The sequence below is a fragment of the Vicia villosa genome, linkage group LG4 (genome assembly GCF_029867415.1).
Source record: "Vicia villosa cultivar HV-30 ecotype Madison, WI linkage group LG4, Vvil1.0, whole genome shotgun sequence".
In the NCBI taxonomy this organism is placed as follows: domain Eukaryota; kingdom Viridiplantae; phylum Streptophyta; class Magnoliopsida; order Fabales; family Fabaceae; genus Vicia; species Vicia villosa.
In genome coordinates this window covers 1,839,444-1,860,737 of record NC_081183.1, presented here as the reverse complement: position 1 = coordinate 1,860,737, position 21,294 = coordinate 1,839,444, and the positions used below count along the sequence as shown (strand labels likewise).

Sequence of the window (21,294 nt, the reverse complement as noted above, 5' to 3'; positions counted from 1 at the left end):
GCGTGTGTGTATATATATATATATATATATATATATATATATATATATATATATATATATATATATATATATATATATCTGATCTCATGAATCAACAATTTCGGTGGAGACAGTGTTTAACTTGTGTTTCATGACAAAAAACGACACTCGTATCCTCCTTCCTGTTTTCTCGTCTAGAAATTTAAACATTATATGAATATATATACAACACATATAATTATAGATAAATGAATGTCGCAAGTAATCCAATACCGAAGGTGTACAAAATGCGGGCCTTTTATTTCTAAGTCCATTCAACATATGGTGTCGCTCCACAACTCTGTATATTAAAAAGGATTTAAACTTATTACACACTACGCTAATTACAAATTCAAAGAAAATATTACTAAAAGTCTCATAAATATAAACTTACGTAATTAGAAGACGTTTCATCTTTGATTCAAGTGGTTTGCCTAAAGAACATATCGTAATTACCATATTCATCCAAAGAGATGATGATCAATCACCAATGACAATTGAATGAACAAGAGCATAATTAACATTTGGTAAAACATGGAAACTAACTAATATAGGGAAACCATAATTTCAAAATTACTCACAAATCGGTAAATGATGCTAAGTAACAATCTTTATTCTTCTCTCTTAACCGTGATGATGTGAATGATTTAATCACTTTTGGAAAATCATTTGAAATCGAATACTAAATGGGTCTAAGAATCCATAAACATTTGATTTATTTAATTCTATACAAACACGATGAATGTACCTAAATGATTAAACAAAATTCAAAAAATAAGGGAGTCTTAATATTAAAATTAATGATGATGCACAAATTTAAAATTAACATTTATTAGAATAGAAATTGTACTTACGTGTATCATAATTGTAGTATCCCTACATCGAGCCACTCATTTCCAAATATAAAATCCCTTATATCTCTAGGATCGACATAAAAAACCAACTGCTTTTGATCATGCTCTAATTGAACAGGAGTTAATTCTTTAACATCCATAAAGTAGCATACTAATTTTTTTAATTGAATTTTAAAAAGGAACCAATATCTCATTATGTGTATCAGTATGGGCGGGTGAATAACTTCCTTTTTTGCTCGCACCACCTAAAAAACTCTTTCAAATAATTCATCATCTTCATTGGTACACGGTTGGACGATTACACATAATTTGTGAGTTATAAAAATAACAACAACACAAAACAGATTCAACACTATATAATCCAGCAACATAAAACATATTCAACACTACACCCTATTTATCCTACATATTCTACATTTCACCATAAACATTAAAATCTTATTTATCCTACTTATCATACATTTCAGTATAAACACTAAAATCCTATTTATTTAAATAAAACATTATTTCCACATATTTCAACGAGGTCATCCATATCTTTCCTGCAAATTTTCCCTCCTGTGCTAATACATCTTCCAAGTTTTTATTGTACATATCCTCTAAATCTTTCTTTTTGGATTCCCGGTCCTGTGCTAATTTATCTTCTAAATATTTTTTTAGATTCACGTTCATTTGCTAACTTCTAATCAATGAGCTCGTCCATATCTTTCTTTCACAATTATTTTATCTTTCTTAATATACCAAAGAATAATCTCAAGTCGATGTCTTCTCCAACACTACGTACACGTCCACTATGCTCATTTGTTTTGATTTCTTCTACTAATATATCATGTCGTGGTTGTGGAACAAAGGAACCTTGACTGACCATATAAATCCATAAATCCTACACAACATGAATAAGATATTGTTACCAAAAAGATTTAAATTACACATAACAAATCTTATGCACAACAAATCCTACATTTAATATTATAATTGTCAAAAAAGCTACTTAGAATTTTCTCAACGACAACTTGTGAAGCATTTAAAGTGTACTCTCTAGGTGGTGTTTGTCGAACCCTCTCCCACTTCTCATGTTAAGATGGTTGAGGTGGTTTGCGATCATAACTCATGGAGTCTCCATCTCTCATTTGTTGTTGTTTTTTTTCATTTATCAATATTTCCTCAAGTTTCTTGTAGCTCTCACGAGATAATTTATGGGGGGTATGTTGTTTTTTTTTCTTGTTTAGCTTTCTTGATTAACTTTTAACATTTTATAAACATAGTGAAAATATTAATTAGCATGTTGTATCTATAAAACATAAGTATAAAATTATCAGAAAATAAGATTACTACTAACTAAGAAATTAGCAAAACTATGAGACTTGACAAACTTCTTCCAAACCTTCTTGTCAATAAAATTATATTTCATAGCTGGATAATCATGACCAGTCTTAGGTTTCGTTATGTAATCACAGGTGATTTGTGACTTAAATCCCCTCCAACGCTCACCGGCATAAGATATCCAGTTTTTCTTCAACTTATCATCATCAATAAACTCAAAAGTCGACTACAATTACATAAATAAATGTGTATTAGTTTTTTTTGAAATCTTGGTATCTGGACTTGCGACCGACTAATCCAAGAGGACCAATCTCACCGTCTACTATCGGAGGGCCCGTTTAAAGCTAGAGCAAAGCTCTGTATCGAATGGCCTAACAAAAGGGCTTTTAACACCTAACTGGATTCGAACTTAGGACCTTAAGAGGAACACACTGTCGAGACCCAAGCTTCCACCACTAGACCAACCCTTAGGGGTTAGTAAATATGTATTAGTAATTATAAAAAATACTATTGAATCATGTAAAATAAAATTAATACCTCAACGTCTATACATATGCTTTCTTTTATATCTTTTGATACTTGGGTCAAATCGTCTATCAAAATATTCACTTTGCTACTTTCAAGGAACGCAACATAACTCTTAAAAAGTGAAGGATTCAAACCAAAACATTTCCAAGTTACGCCATAAAACTCAATTGGAAACCTATATCCCACGTTGCATACTTTTGTTAATTTAGTAATCATTGTAGCACCTCTTTGTTTCCTTTTCTTTTTTTCCTCTATAGATTGAGATTCATTTGTACGAGTTTCATTTGTATGTATTTCATTTGTTTGAGTTTTGTCGCTAGATGAATAGTCCATCTATGTTCAAAACAACAACACAAGAAAAAAAACAACACCATAACATTAAACCAATCTTAACAACAACATATGTTCTCCTCAAACATTCATGCAACAACATAACTAAACATACTCACCAATAATAACAAAAAAAACCTCTCGAGTTTAGGCACAAAACATCATCAACAACAACAACATAGGCACAATACATCCATTAACATTCTCTAAGATAATATTCAAGTCTCTTCTAACAAGGTACGTTTAGATACATGTCAAGAAGCTATTATCTTCAACTGTAGAACCATGTTGCAATGATATTTTATTATAGTGCGAGTTTCGTCCTTCCTTCTTGCAAGTTTCTTCGTGTTCCTCTTTTGTTTTTTCTGCATTTTTTCTGTACTGGAAATGTATAGTGAAGAACGATAGTTGATGGCATTTTTTCCATTTTCATTGAAAAACAATATTGATGGTAAAGAAATAATGTTAGACGAGTTAAGGATGAAACAATATTGATGGTTCTTTTCGTTAATGTAGATGAAAAATCAATTAGAGCTCAAATGGTTTCTCAATGATGAGTTTGTGTTTCGTTTTAGTAAGGCAATGCCAACTGAAAAGACATGACCAACTAACATGTGTTTCTTGAATAAGAATAAAACATTTCACCAGGGTTGCTTAAACGAATCGTGGTGATATTCCATTTATTTAATCTAATTTTATAAAAAGCGCTTATTTTTAAAAATTTTTAAAAAAAATTATCACCACATTTAGTTTAAATACTTTGAGTGAAATCTTGTTAAACTTTAGATTAAAAAAATCAAAAAGAAAGGCATCACAATAAAAAAGAGGTAAAACATGTCACCACTGTTGGTATATCCAACCGCAGTAAAATCCTGATTATTTCATTTTAAAATAAATAAAAAGGAAAGGTGTTGAAATTCACAAATTTCGAACTCATGAACATTGTTAAATGTCACCACAATTTCCATGACCAACCGTGATAATATGTTAAATATTTTTAATTAAAAATAATGGCGTATGCTTTTAGAGATATCACCACGGTTCTTCAAAGAACTTTGATAAAATGGACGTAGTAGTATATATTTTTCAGTAGTGAATAATTAAGTTGAAAAATTAATCTATATAAAAAAAATTATATCAAACTAGAATATGACCCACACGTTGCGCAGATGTATTTAATCTATTTTTCATATTTTATGTAATTGAAATAATTAAAATGATTTTTTAGATATAACTTTATTGGTGTAGAATTAAATTGTCTCTCAAAAAAGTAAATTTGTTTTATAAAAAGATAATATATGACTATTAAATTTTAAATTTTATTATTATAATGTTAAAAAAACGATATTTGAAATAATATATTTTTATATTTGTTAGGATTTAAACTCGTGACCTCAAATAGAAACTCAATACTTGATTTTGTTTTTTGAGAAGTGGAGAATTTTAGGAAATAACTAAGTATATTTAGCTGGAGTGATTCTTGTGTTAGAATTTTTAATTCAAAATAAGTTTTAAATTCATATCTTTCAAAATACTTCTTATAATAAGAATAAAATGTTGTAATGAGTTTAATTTTGAATATGTTATTGATATATAAGAAAGTGATATATGTATTATATTGTATTTTTTTCATCTAAAATTGTTTTAAAAACTTAAATAAATTGAAAAATGTAGGGAAACTGATTGTTGTGATTTTCAACATAAAAAATGAAACACAACTGCCCATTCTATCAACTTAATTTAGCAGGGAATACTTTCGGGAGAATGTAATAAACAAAGAATAACACTGATACACATTATCACTGCTTAGTATCAAAATAACTAAGATCTTGCATATACAATAATATATATATATATATATATATATATATATATATATATATATATATATATATATATATATATATATATATAGAAGAAGATATAGGGTAAATTTTGTATAAAAAAATTTGCGGATCTTATATTGTATTTGACTTTTTGCAAAGTGATTTTAATATCAAATGTTAAAACTAACAATTGACTTGTCATAAGAGTATTCTTTGTTGAAAATAGTATGATGAAAGAGTCGTATAACATTTTATTTAAAAGAAAGAAGAAAAAAGCTAATATTGTCTTAGATATATTATATGAAAAAGATATACAAAATTTCTTTTATTTTAATTTTATTAATTAAAAAATAATTACAAGAAAAATAGAAATATTATTTTATAAGTTTTTATGAGAATATGTAAGTATTTATTAAGTTAATATATTTTTGTATTTTTAATTTTATAATTAAAGAATTATTGCAAGAAAATATAAATATTGTTTTATAAGTTTTATTAAAATATGCAAGTAGTTATTAGATTAATATATTTTTTGTATTTTTCACGATTCGAACTCGTGAACTTAAATAGAGACTGTGTGTGATTTTGAAAAATAAAGATAAATTTAGAAGATGCCACATAGGATTATGACTGATGTAGCAAAAATAATTATATGTATTAAATATATTTAGAGTATGTTTTAATATATATATATATATATATATATATATATATATATATATATATATATATATATATATATATATATATATATATATATATATATATATGGGGACGACTCAAGTGAGAACACTTGGTTATTATGAGAAATGAGAACAATGAATCACGACCATTAAATTTTGATTTTGTTGATTTTAATGGACTGGATTGGTTTCTCTTTCTATAATAAATACTAAGGATCATAGAAAAAGAAACCAATTCAGTCCATTAAAATCAACAAAATAAAAATTTAATGGTCGTGATACATTGTTCTCATTTCTCATAATAACCAAGTGTTCTCACTTGAGTCATCCCCATATATATATATATATATATATATATATATATATATATATATATATATATATATATATATATATATATATATATATATATATATATATATATATATATATATATTAGAAAATTTTTAAAATCAAAACAACCTAAAAACAAAATCATAAGAGTTGCATTGAATGATATTTTCTCTCGAAAACCAATCAATCCAATCCACCAACACTCCAAAGTAAATCTTTTTTGTTATTAGTATATAGTTATATGTATTTTTTAATTTTAATTTTTGACTAAGACAGTTTACTTCATATATAAAAGTGTTCCTCTCTCACTTTATACATTCTTTCTCTATATATAAAAGCCACTACCCTAGTACAAATCCCTTGTGAATAACACATCTTTATTCCTCAACTTTCTCACTCTCTTAAAGTATTGTAGCTCATACATTCTCTCACTTCTCTCTTCCTCTTTCATTGATCATAACCCAATTTCACCAAAAAAACATTCATTATCTCATCATCTCAATTCTTTTTTCAAAAGCTTCAAATGAGTTTCTTTCATGTCATCACTTTGACATAATTTCTACCTACCCTTTATTCCTTCTTCAAAAAAATTTAATTTTTTCTTTTTTGCTATTCATGCTCATGGACTACTTAAAGGAACTAGAATGCAAAATGGCACATGATTATCAAAAGAAGGATAAAATGGCAACATCAATATTGGTTCAAGGACCAATTATAGTAGGAGCTGGTCCATCAGGATTAGCAGCAGCTGCATGTCTTAAACAAAAAGGAATTCCAAGCTTAATCCTTGAAAGAGCAAATTGTTTAGCTTCAATGTGGCAACTCAAAACCTATGATAGATTAAAGCTTCATCTTCCAAAACAATTTTGTCAATTACCTCTCATGCCATTTCCAAAAGGGTTACCTTCATATCCAACAAAGCAACAATTTTTATCTTACTTAAAAGCTTATGCTAATCACTTTGATATTAATCCTTTTTTTAGTAAACAAGTTGTGAATGCTGAATTTGATCATGTTTGTGGAGTTTGGAGAGTGAAGACTCAAGAAGTTACTATGAAAAAGAGTGTTGTTATTGAATATGTTTGTCAATGGTTGATTGTGGCTAGTGGTGAAAATGCTGAGGAAGTTATGCCTATAATTGAAGGGATGGAACAATTTCAAGGACCTATTTTGCATACTAGTTTGTATAAAAGTGGAAGCATGTTTTGTGGGAAGAATGTTTTGGTGGTGGGGTGTGGAAATTCAGGCATGGAGGTGTGTTTAGATCTTTGCAACCATAATGCTCATCCTTCCTTAGTTGTTAGAGATACGGTGAGTTTTTACTTTACTTTCAACACCTTCATCACTCTAAATATCTTCAATCAATATTTAAATTATTAATAAAAATTGAAAATTTAAACAAATAAAATTTTACTAATAAAAACCTAATTCTATTTTTAAGTGTACACTAATTTTTACTAATAATATTTTTTCTTTTAATTTTTTCATTATTTCGATTTTAAAATTGTAAATAAATAATTATATTGTATTATTTTTTTTATTTTGCATTTTCAAAGTAACTCATTTTGTTGATTAATATTTTTTTTAAACAAAATTCAACTGATTAAATTTTTAATTTGTAGTTTGTTATTTCCTTCTATCATTATTATAAATAAAAATTATTTTTAAAATTTATAGAATAATCGAAGTATTTAGTTTTTATATATAAAACAATTACATTAGTTATTCACTAAATTTTACTTATAATATGATCCAAAAGAGTATTGATTCTATTAAATTAATCTAATTTAAAAATGATCGCTAGCATATTTGAGTTACTAGTTATTTTTAATTATTCTAAATTAATCTAATTTAAAAATAATTAATTATACATTTGAGGTGTTGGTTCAATAGTAAATAAATGTTTAATATTATAATTTTAAAATACTCTTTTAAAATGGATTATAAAATAATTATTAATATCATTTTTATTAATAATTTTTTTTATTTTCTCCTTATTTTCTTTTTTACATCTTACATAAATTTTTAAAAGAAGTATTAAATTAATCTAGACGAAATTAATTAATTTATTATTTTTCTTCTATTTTATTTAAGAAGTTGTATACAAAATCTGTTTTTTTTTTTTTTTTTTTTTTTTACAAAAGTGGAAATTGGAGAAGGATAGAATAAAGAAGAAAAAAAAGTCCCAAGTGAGTTTGTGCCATTCTTTGTTCTCTCACTTTCATTTGGAATATGTTTGCATGCGCAAAAAATGTCAGCATCTAAAAACCATATAATAATATAATTCATATGAACTTAAAGTTTGAAAAACAAATATTTTCTCTGCAAAAAACCATTGTGTCAGTCATAACTAAAAGAATAAAAAGGTTCTTAAAGCACTTTTTTATTGTAATTAACTAGTTACTACAATTTCCTAAAAAGGTTCTTAAAGCATTTTTTTTATTTAATTGATTTTTTTTTCTTTTTATTTTTTGCAGGTACATATCTTGCCACAACAAATATTTGGAAAATCAACTTTTGGTTTATCCATGTGGTTACTTAAATGGTTCTCAGTAAATTTTGTGGATCAATTTTTACTTCTAATGTCATATCTTATACTTGGTGACACATCTCAATATGGAATTCAGAGACCAAAAATTGGTCCTTTAGAGCTTAAGAATTTGTATGGAAAAACACCAGTTTTAGATGTTGGGACAGTAGCTCAAATCAAAACTGGCAAAATTAAGGTAACATTCTCTTTAAAATATTTAAAATAATTTATAATCAATTTTACACTTTTAGAATAATTTTTTCTAATATTGTTTAATATATGTATAGGTTTGCAAAGGAATTAAACGACTAGCACATAATGCAGTGGAATTTGTTGATGGAAAAGTAGAGAACTTTGATGCAATCATTCTAGCTACTGGTTATAAAAGCAATGTACCCACTTGGTTAAAGGTACTTAACTGTTATTTCGAATTTCGCACCAATTTCAATAGTGATGTGCGTGCAAGCGAGAATAGTGGTAAAATGAACCCGTTTCGTTGAAAATATCTGTTTTGCATGCATTTTTTTCATTGTTAGATGAGTCAAAGTTTAACCCCGCATCGTCTAATATGTCCAACCGTCTCTTTCATTTTTAGCGGATTTTCGCAGATGCAGACATTAATAATAATTTTTACAACTTTTATTCTTTAAGAGTCCAAGTCACCTTATATTTTTGTAAGGTGAGCCAAAATTTTAAGCCGACACCCTCAACAATATCTATCATCTGGCATGTTCAATTCCTTTTATTTATGAATTTTTGTAAAGCGGATCTAAACGAAACGGACTAGTCTGCTGTGCACAGCTAAACAAGAGAGTGTGTAGTGATTATAAAAACATAAAAGTTGTCAAGTTTAAATATTATGATTTTTGTTAATATATTGATTGGGATTGAAATTTATTGTGATTAGGGAAGTGACATGTTTAGTGAGAAAGATGGATTTCCAAGGAAACCATTCCCAAATGGATGGAAAGGAGAAAAAGGATTATATGCTGTTGGTTTCACCAAACGTGGCTTACTTGGTTCATCTATTGATGCAAAAAGGATTGCTGAAGATATTGAACATAGCTGGAAAGCTCTTAAGGCCAAGCCACTTGCATGAGTGATGTGAAAAATAATATCATGCAAATGTTTTTAGGGTTAGAAAAAAAATATTGGACTCTTCTTGGTTATGGAGGTTCCTCTCCCATTTGAGAAAAAAAATGAAAAAGAAAAAGAAAAAAGTGCATATCTATATTTTTATATATATATATATATGATCAATATAGAATGTGTGATTTCCATTATATCCATTAAAAATACTAGGAAATATTGGTGGTTGGTGAAGGAATTGATGTTTATTTTTGTTTGTTTGGGGTGAGAATTATTATAATTCATTGTCATAATTAATTTGTATATATATATATATATATATATATATATATATATATATATATATATATATATATATATATATATATATATATATATATATATATATATATATATATATATATATATATATATATATATATATATATATATATATATATATATATACTTTTAGCTAGCTAGTTAGTTGAGTTATTTTTTGACAAAAGCTTGCTACAATTTTATCCTTTATTTAGATATTATTAACTAGTTAATAATATCTTAGATATTGTGTAAAAATTATGCTATGTATTTAATGATATGGATCCATCTATAAATTAATTATTATCTTTTAAGAGATATATTGTTTCTAATGCTTTTTTGGAGAACAAATGTAGTATTATAACTTGGGCCAGGGGACCAAAAAAATAATCATAATCTGATAGGAAAAGGCAATAAAAATAGGCCATTAGAATTTTTAAAGGTCCCAATTCCCATATGAATATTAAAGTGACCCTTTGAATATCGTCTACACAATTTCTAATGCAGGTAACTTTATGTTTTTCTGTATATTTTACACTTAAAATGGATTACTTTATTCGATATCTTCACTACCCCATTGCCAGCCATATATATATATATATATATATATATATATATATATATATATATATATATATATATATATATATATATATATATATATATATATATATAATGTTATTTTTACGTTAGAATGGTAAAAATAATTATTAGCCCTTCGATTTAAACATAAATGATTGAAATTAAAAATTTCATATGTGATTCAACAATCGTTAGTTGGCTTAGTGGTGATTGACGCGGGATTTGGTAGAGAGAACTACGGTTCAGTCCCCCGCAATTGCGATCTGGAGGGGCTGATGCGTGTAAAGTTTTGGGGATAATTCTTTGGCCATGATAAATAGGACTTTGATTCATCCAGGAACATGGTGGATAACTCACTTCTAGATGTCCTAAAACTTGTCGACATTACCTATGTGCCAAACTCGTGCTCTTTCTCGCTTAACCTTAGTTTTGATATCTTGTGCTTCTTAAATGGTTGTACGTGATTGGGACGAATTATTTGATGTTGTATGAGTCTGAATTACAATAGTCCACATCCGCCCAAGCACGAGGCTTATAAGGGCGAAGTGGTTAAGGAAAAATATAACGATATACAACCCCAAGCACGAGGCCTGTAAGGGAGGATTAGTTAAGAAGAAACATGACGGTCTACAGTCCCCAAGAGTGATACATGTAACGGTGAAATGGTAACGCAGGTGGTGTCATTTAGAATAACTGTCTACTTTTGAATGTTTGGGGTTAAGTTAGTTGTAATTATATGATCTTCAAGAAAATTCATACTATTAATTCAATGGTTCTGTGATAAGGCCTTTTGGTTTCTTCCATCAAGTGACCATGATCATATCAAATTCCTTTGAAAAGACTCTTTAATCTAAGTCATTGGTTGAGTGCATGTGCGGAGACACATCCTTTGATTTTTTGACCAAGCAATGATAGATGTTTGGCTAATTTACCACTAGCTTTATTTCTTCTTCTATAAATCTTAAAACAAAACTCTCAGCATCTTCATCGCTCCTTATCAGTACACATTTCATTTGAGAGATTCGTCTCAACTTCATTGCAAGCTCAATTCCGCATGACGCCTTTATGTTAGTATTACTCCCCTTACTTTTTCTTATTATTATACCCCCTTCTTCAAACATAGTTTTCATAGAGAGTGGGACATGAACGGAAATGTAGATGAACTACAAAATTATGAAGAGAGATGTTGCTAGACAAGTGACTCCAAATACAAGACTAAGGAGTGAATTGTTTGACTTTGAAAAACAATATCCAATTAAAAAATATTTGGTAAAAACAATTGTTTAAAACAATTTTGTAACTTAAACAAAGAGTGTGCAATATAATTATAATACATAGAATATAATCATAGTGAATAGGAGACAAAGGCATAACAGAAATAAACAAATAGAAAAATAAAGAGAAATAAGGAATAAGAGAATCACATTAGAGATTTATAGAGCTTCAACCTATCGACTTGGCCTTCTCTTCTTTCTAATAATTCCTTCTTGTGAGTTACCACTATAGATGCGAGCTTTCAGAGATTATGCCCACAAACCTTCTTAAAAACATACTAGAGTTTTTATACTGACTATCTTCTAAACTAAACACAAGATTTATACCAGGATAATCTCAAAACCAAATTATAGTTTTTACACCAGGAAAAACTAATTAACTAAACATAGATAATAACATACAATCCCCTCACAGTCCGAGAGTACTCTAGTCCCCTTTCAACATGAAAGAGATTTCACTATTGTTAGATCTTTGTACAAGCTTATACCAAGACTCCTCCTACAATCTTCTAACAACAAAACCACCAAGAACAATCCTCTTGGATTTTCACTAAGTACACTAAGAGAACAATCCTCCCTTAATGACTTTCTTGCTTCCAACAATCCTGGATAGCAAGGTACAACCAAACAAATAGAACAAGAAAATAATCCTCTCCTTTCTACTCTCTTGTTTCCAACAATCCTGGACAACAAGAAATTACAGACTAAATCTGGAAATTATTTGAGTAATAAAATTGATGAATTTGTATCAATCACTAAGATTGATCTTCCCTTCCAAACAAGCAATTTATAAAGATATATTAGTGCTCAAGTGTTTATGAATGAGAGAGAAATTTTTCTGAAATAATATGAAGAACACATGTAGAAAAATTCTCAATAAAAGTTGAAGTATAAAAACACTTGATTTTGAAAATGAATGAATATAATGATGTTAATTGCAATGGAAGAGGTGAAATGTAATTTGAAATTTCATGTATTTATATGAGCATAACAACTTTATGAATCATGGTGAATTCTTGAAAAAAATATCATGAACAAATGTCATGTTAAAATGAAAAGGTGCATGAAAAGATGTTAAAAAGTTGCTGATTTTTTTTCCAAATCCGTACAGGACTTTTTAAGTCGGTTCAAACGGTTACCTGACTTAACAAGTTCGCAGCATTTTTCAAAATTCAAATATAAAGACACTGTTTTAGAACGTTGTAAATTGTGGTGGTTTTTGTGCTGTTACGGTGGCTAAAAACGCCACAATTTATCAAAAACTGCATGTTTGAAAAATTAAAATATTTAAAGAATTGGCTAAATATTTGAACCAACCTTATGCAATATCTATTGATTTATCCAGGTAAATAGATTATATTTAAAAGTGATTTAACATGGTTCAAACATGAAAAATAATATATTTAAAAGTGATTTAAAATGGTTCAAACATGAGAAATAAATTTTACAATACATGATAAAAAAAAGCATTTTATGCATTTAAGCCAAAAAACACGTGCCAATCATCTGCATATTCATTCTCACAAAACAAACAAGCGGGTAAACAAGAAACATGATTTTGACAAAGTCTCACCTTCGACGGTAGACAACCTCTACAAATACGCCAAAGAAGATGTTTCACTCTTGTCGGGGTTGATATCCTCCATAAATTCTTCCACTTCACATTATCATTCCTTACCCCATATCGGTTATGAGCCTTATGCCAAATACGGTACTCCGAACAAACACTATAGCTACCCGTTTGTTCTTCCTTCCAAACCAACCGACCATCCTTCACCTCTTCAACCAACGGGACTTGTAAGATGTCTTTAACTACTGTAGGATTAAACAAATCACATAAAATCTGCATATTCTACTACTTAACATTAGGTAACATAAGATCTTTTACCGTAATATAGCACCTTGTTTTTTTAGGACCATTCAAGCAACCGTCTCTGCTGCCCCTAAGCCAAGAATCGCTCATAAATTTAATGCTACTTTCATCTCCTATACTCCACCTACATCCCAACTTAAGAACCTCCCTCGCCTTCCACACACTCTTCCACATAAAACTAGGATTGTAAATTCATGTGTGTATGCACTAACCATGCTTTTTGTGCTATACAATTATATATACATGATACGATATCTTTTAACTTATATATTGTTATGGACCGGACCAATTACTCTAATTGGCCAAATCCACCCCTTTGGCCCAATAAACATTGGCCCAACGCGCGCCGCCAACAGGCAAGGGCACTCCCCTTCTCTACCGGGCAAAACTGACTATCAATCGAGCGCGCAGGTATCCCTTGCTCGGCAACGGCTGAGTCTTCCGGTCCAACTGGTCAAGACCTAATCTAATGATATCCTATATTCTGGGCCGTAAATATCGCCCAAGCCCTTAAAAGTAGGGGACCCAATGCACACCAAAGAAGAGCATTATAAATAGCCCTCTACCTCTAAGGGGCAAGGTAATTCATTTCTCTCATCCAAAATCTTATACTTTCGGTTGTACCTCCTTGTTCCTTCACTTACTTTGGCATCGGAGTGCCTTGCAGGTACAATCCCCCTTTTTTCTCTCAACTGCCAACGAAGATCAAGCCCACCGTTGCTGGCCACCTGTTCAACCGAAAAGAACACATATATTTTTCAAACTAATTATTTTCATGGATTATATATATATATATATATATATATATATATATATTATTATTATTATTATCTCTAATTTAAAATATTATTCTATCGATTAATCATTATCCAAAAATCATATCGGTAAATATTTATTGATATCAACGGTTAGAAAATAATATTTAGGATCTTGATATTATGATTTTTACATTACTCTAATTTTTATGAGAAGCAATAAAACATATATGTATCCTTAATAATGATTCTTGTTGTGTTCTACCCTGAGTTCCTCTCTTTGATTCTTGAAACTAAAGTCTCGGTTGCCATTATTTGACATACTATAAAATTGTTAGAAATAATAATTTAAATCAAATGGATTGAGGTTAGGATCATGAACGAATCACTTTTTTTATAGTATTTCAAGCACTCTCAAATTGTTTTAAAGATTGTACGCTGGAATATCTAGGATAGTTCAGCCTACATTCGAGTTTGCATAACAACGATACAAACTCGAATGTAAGGAAGATGAAATCCAGAATTTTATGTAAAGAGGATAAGCTTTTCCAATGTATTTTTATGAATTCGAAATGCTAAATTTATAGGCTAAAGTGGTGTTGTTTCACAAATTTACGACCTTTGATGAAACACACACTTTCAGCAACACTTGTATTAAATGTTGCATTATTTTGCCTACAATAACATTTTTATCAAATATTGCACTGTTTCGCTTACAGCAACACTTTTATCAAATGATGCACTATTTTGCCTATAACAACAATTTTAAAAAATTGTCTATTTTCGAATTCAAAATATAAAGTGCCTACTGCGAAGTGTTTTCTATTTGTGATTTAAAAAGACAATCTTCTCTTACATATTTTTTTTTTTTTTCATTTTAAAATTTACCCATGATGATCAAATCGTAGCAAATTGAAGGGGGCAGTCTAAAGTTGCCATCTCTCACCAAAAACCTATAACTCGATCTGCCCACTCCGAAGCACAAAACAAAGCATTCAACATTTCCACATTTAAGAGAAACAAGAAATATTATAATGAGTCTTAATGTATTAACCCATGCTTCAAAAATATCTCACATGTAGGATTCCTATTTAGTAACATGGACAGTGAAGTTTTACCAACACATTCCATATTTCACTTGCTTAATCTCACTTGAAATTAAATTCATCTTTTTGTGGGAAGAAATTAAATTCATATTTGCAATAACCAGATATAAATTATTTCATTTAATAAGACATAAACTTTCTCAAAATAAAAATGCTCTAAGTCGAGCACCACAAAATTATCTCATTGTAATATTATAATCTCTAGAATTAGTATATGGTGAATTTTTATTTACCCAACTCAAAAAATTGGGTAAGGTTAATTTTAGTGTAAAATATCTTGAAAACAACCAATAAATATATTATTTAATAAATAATTAAATATATAAAAATTAAATGGTGTTAGGTGATTGACTAAAAGTACACTAAAAGAACAATGAAGTATGACAAGCAACCTTCTCCCTTTCCTTTCACCATTTATGGATTTGCAACAAGTGCTTGTAATTGGAATAAAGTCTTACAATTTTGATAGTGAAATTTAACCTTCAATAATTCGAAAACAAATTCTTTTATTTTTTCAATAATAAATGCTAGTAACCGGTTAATAGGAATGTTAACTGTTTAAGTAACTTAAATAGTGAAACTTGAAAATTAAAAAAGCTAAAAAAATAAATAAAAATGAGAAAATATAATTTTTATATACTTTGTTAATAAAATTTAAAAATGTGTTATTTTAAGAGACATCGTTAGACTACAGATTAGATAGTTAACACGATTTAAATATTTGATATATAATATCGTTATATAATTAATAAATGTATCCAAAGTCTAATTTTTCGTACACTCACAATGACACGGACAAACATTGTACATGATATTAACACTAACATTGACATCAATAATAATATAAATAAATTAAATATATTTTTGTAATTTTTATTTTTGAAAAATAAATAATATTTATATGTTATAAAAATAAGAAAAGAGGAATGAATCTGACATAACATATCCTCAAAAATGAAAAGAAGTATCAAAAGCCACACCTAATATTTAAAAAAAATAATAATTTAAATGACTATGGAGGGAATGAGAATGGAAGACTTTTAAAAATGAATTTTAAAAAAAGAAAAATATTTAATATTTTAAAAAAAATTGTTTTGTATAGAATGATAAAATAATGTTTATCATTACTATATTTTTAATTTTCATAATATTATAACAACATAAAAGATATTTAGAAAATTTATATAAGTCTTCCAAAATCCTCATTTAATACAAATTTTAAATTTTCTAAATTAGGGTATTTTTGGTGTTATGAATAAAAGTAAACCCTCAAAAATCCTTTTTTTTAAAGCCCTCCTATTCCTTTACTTCAAACTTGCAAACAGACCCTAAAAAAATCAAAGAAGACAAATAAATACAAGAACAAAAGCAACAAAAACAATCATGAGTCAAACTTCAAAAAAACCCGCCTTCAAAACTACATTACAATTAATGAAGAATAAGCTAGATCCAAAGACAGTAGGACTAAACTACATTACAATTAATGAAGAATAAGCTAGATCCAAAGACAGTAGGACTAAAATGAGTGGATCAAAGACTATCAGGAAAAACAAAGGAACACTCATACTCGTAATCTGGCCATAAATTTCAATTCGCTATTGGTTAATCTGAAAAATAGGATTTTGATGTCATTCTATAAAGGTGCAAGAGTTCTAAGTTGATCTCTCTAAAAATCATTTCCAAGCTAAAAAATGACTTTTCTCCTCCACATCTTTCACGTTTGTTGAAGACGTAGAAAACACGACCTCATTCCTAACCCTCCAAATAGACCAAACAATTGCATGTCGTATCATAGAAAGTCGCCCTCTAGACTTCATTCTACTTTCAAAAGATTACTCGAGTCTTTAGGAAGAACAATTTGTTAACCCAACCAATTGAAATTTTATACTAAACTATACTAATCAAGTCACAAGTGACAAACAATTGAGACATCTTCTCGTCAGAAATACCACTTAAAAAACACAAAATAAGACTAGGGTCAACAATCACATTTCTCTTGAATAAGTTCTCTCTCGAGAAGAACCTATGAAGAAGCTGTAAGGAGAAGGTGTCTAATATTCTTTATTATATATAAATATAAATATTATATTTATGAATCAAAATATTAAATAATGAGAGAGAGTGTGTGCATATAAAATTTGGGACTAAAAGTTATCTTATGGTTTAGTAAAAAATAAGAATTTATATTTTTGTCTAGTCTTTAACCATATACTTTGTCGAGTAACATGATTAATTTCTGCATTAAATAGGTTAAAAAAATTGTTATGTCTAACCATTCATTTTTTTAACAAATCAAACACACTCTAATTGTGTTAAGTTACTAAAAAAAAATTGTAATGAATTGTAATACTTGTAAATATTTTTTAATTAAAAATTATAAAAATAGATTTAAAATGCATTTTTTTAAATTTAAATTACTAATTTTGTTATAACACAACTAAATACAAGCAAAAGTATCCTTTATGCTTATTCCTTTGAAAGTATGAACATTCAGCATCAACCTAGAAATTCTTTTTGACTTAAATATATCATATTCAAGTTAGTACATGTTATGGATGTCTCGATCATCCTGTCATTGTGCCATTAAACACCGTTTCTCATTCCTCTCAATCATTACATTATCATTATCAATCACAATTCCTTCAATAGATAGAACATATAACACTACAAAATCAAAGTCGATTTAATCTTGTTAGCTATATTATTGCTTATTTACTACTTCAACTTGTATACATGTCTCTTTCTTTATGTGATCGTAGAAAACTTGAATACAAAATTGGTTCTAAGTTGGTTGTCAATTTAATGGACCATATCAACCAAGGGAAAGGATAGTAGTTGAAAATTAAATTCAGATGATCTCATCTAAGTTAATATACGGCAAAGAAAATATGTTTAACTATTTTTTTTATAAATAATTCAACAAATTTCTATGTAAGTTTTACACTTCTCCGCCTCTAAATAAATTCAACAACATGAAATTCAATTTTCTAAGGACACTAAGCCAAAAAATATAATTGATGGTCACGATTTAATGACATCAAGCCGTTAAATTTAGTAACATGACATCTCCGATAACTCTTTATTGCATATCTGTATAAAAAAAAATCCACCGTTAGATTGAAAGTTATTATCTTCTAGATCATGTTTATAAAATTTAATATCAATAAAAAATTATTTGATATGATAAAGAGAAAGATCAAAATTAACGGTTTGTTGAAGTTTTGTAAGATATTAATTTTTATGAATTTCATTGACATATCAAATAATTTTCAACTGATGCAAAATTCAATAGATATGATCTATATGATAATAACTTTCAATCTAACAATATAATTTGTTAATACGGATATGCGATAAAGAGTTATCGGAAATATCATGTTATTAAGTTCGACATCTTAATTATATATATATATATATATATATATATATATATATATATATATATATATATATATATATATATATATATATATATATATATATATATATATATATATATATATATATATATATATATATACACAGTGGCGGAGCCAGAAATTTTATGTAGCCTGGGCAAAAACTTTACACCATTGATTATTCATCTGTTTTAATTTTCACACCCTATTTTTAATAATTTTGCCCCTGATTTTGTTTAAAAATCGATTATTAAATTGGGGGGAGTACAAAGAAAATAGAGGTTGAGCCTGGGCGCCTGCCCGGGCTAGCTGAGCCTTGGCTCCGCCCCTGTATATATATATATATATATATATATATATATATATAAGACACGACCCTAGTAAATATATTAGTTGGCATATCCAAAGAAACACAATAGAGGTAATATTATCTTGAGGAATCATTGCATGTATGTTTGCTCTTTTCTTTGCTTAAATATCATATGAACTAATAAAATTTGTTCCCTTTTTTTCTTATGATAGACATAATCATTAATATCGTGATTTCATTAATATGGGAAGATAGGTTGCAAGGGTCAAAAAGAAGATAAAGTTGGGCCTAGAATTAAAGGATTGTGTTAAGGATGGAATTAGGAAATTTCATGGGTCATACAATATTTATTAGGGGAACACTTTTGGTGGTCCTTTCTTCGAGTACCACTAAAAAGGAAGGTGTTGATGTCGATAGAGTGCTATGTATGAATGTGAAGTGGAAGATGGAAGGACATAGGAAGAGATAGTGATCATGAGTCATGAATGTGGTGTGTATTGTTTTCATTCAAAGCAAGAGATTCCAATATTGGTGTCAGCTCAACAAATCTACGCGGTCGGAATAAAACACACCAACAAACGTATCGTAATACCATAACTAAATCTATAACTATATTTGTCATTTTCAAACAAAATTCAAATCATTTGAGGTTTAACTCCTTTTTAGTAATATGTTGTACCAGATATGCACTAGTTCTCATTGGTAGTAAGCATCTAGGGATGTCAGTGGGTCGAAACGGAAAATATTCTCTCGCCTATTTTCCGTCTCCAACGCTTAAAATGTTCTTCATGCTTAAGTTTATTCTTTGTTTCGAGAACTGTTAGGCTTCAAATGTATTAGTGTTAAAGTCTCACATTGACTAGAAATGAATGAAGTATTAAGTTTATAACAGAGGTGACATATACATTCATATACATTCAGTACCCTTAAGGTTTTTGAAGATAATGTGGTGTCAAGATCTCTTGAATCTCTAAAGTTTGGTCCTTTGACACTTTAGGCGCTCCCTAGACTCCCAAACAAAAACTTATTTGTTCTCATTTTTGTCGTCCATCACGTCACTTCAGCGACAACTTTATAAATGACAAAATTTTCACAATTTGATAGTAAAAGTTTGGCGAATTGTGGTATTTTGTAAATGAATAATTTTAAAAGTTTTTTATATTTAAAATATTATTGAATTGAGTCATGTATTATGGCGTTCTCTTTAAAATGTTTTTCGACATTGTCTAAAATTGTGCAAGCAGACTATCAACCACACAGTCTTCGACATAAAACAATCTAACTACATTGTATCGGTACCCTAATGACCTAGATAAACCATTCAAGAATTACTCCAATAAATATGATAAGAATACACTTTAAAATATGGTATTGAGACCACTTGATTCCTGAAGAAAAAGTATTTTAAACCGATTTTCTCCAAAGATATAATTTTATCCGAAAGTGACAAAAGAGACTAGGAAAACTTACTGAGAAGAAGAGAAAGAAATGTTCGAAAAATGCGAAGAACAAAATAGGATGGGAAAGAAACTCAAAAAGTATCAAGTTTGGCGTGAATAGAAAGTTATGTGAAGCTCTTTATCTGTAACAAAATTTAATATTGGCCCATGAACGGAGCACTCACATCATTTAATCGTTATGAACAAACAACCATAAGAACAAATGGGAAGAGTTGATTATGGATGGCATGCGTAGGCAACCATGTTCGTCACATGCTATAATGTGCTATAAACATGCTAACTTAAGCGAAACGAGTGACATGTCAGTCAACAAAATATTAAAGTTTTAGGTTCCAAAAACATATATTAACACCTACCCATAAGCAAGATACGGCTGAGTTGTATCGACCGGATGAACAAATGACGACGACACACATGGGTTGATAAAATTTCTAAGCACTCATTTTGTTTGTAAACAACTATACTTTTGAAATCTTCCCCAAAAGGACAACCTCCACCTTATAAACACTTGGAAATTGTGTAAATTCTTATATAGGAGATTTTGTTACTTTCTTAATTCACAACCATACAATGTGCAATTTTGTTCCAACAATTTTTTGATTGAATTTAAATATTGATTTAAAATATAACGTCAAACACATCTATAAAGAAGTGTATAAACAAAGATTCCTTTCAACTTGAAACTTTGCATATAAGATCAAATTTAAATTCAACTAGAGGGA

The 21,294-nt window shown here is 28.5% G+C and overlaps 1 protein-coding gene and 1 non-coding gene across 2 annotated transcripts; one reads left to right on the top strand and one right to left on the bottom strand.

Moving 5' to 3' along the window:
- Positions 1-4,719: 4,719 nt before the first annotated feature.
- On the bottom strand, positions 4,720-4,862 carry LOC131600943 (small nucleolar RNA snoR135). The gene has a single exon (XR_009283545.1). It is a non-coding gene; the product is annotated as a small nucleolar RNA snoR135 (small nucleolar RNA).
- A 1,421-nt stretch (positions 4,863-6,283) lies between these two features.
- On the top strand, positions 6,284-9,773 carry LOC131598699 (indole-3-pyruvate monooxygenase YUCCA2-like). Its single transcript, XM_058871285.1, has 4 exons — positions 6,284-7,206; positions 8,373-8,621; positions 8,713-8,835; positions 9,333-9,773. Exons 1-4 carry the CDS (start codon positions 6,511-6,513, stop codon positions 9,522-9,524), a joined length of 1,260 nt encoding a protein of 419 aa, XP_058727268.1. The 5' UTR covers positions 6,284-6,510; the 3' UTR covers positions 9,525-9,773.
- The last annotated feature ends 11,521 nt before the right edge of the window (positions 9,774-21,294 follow it).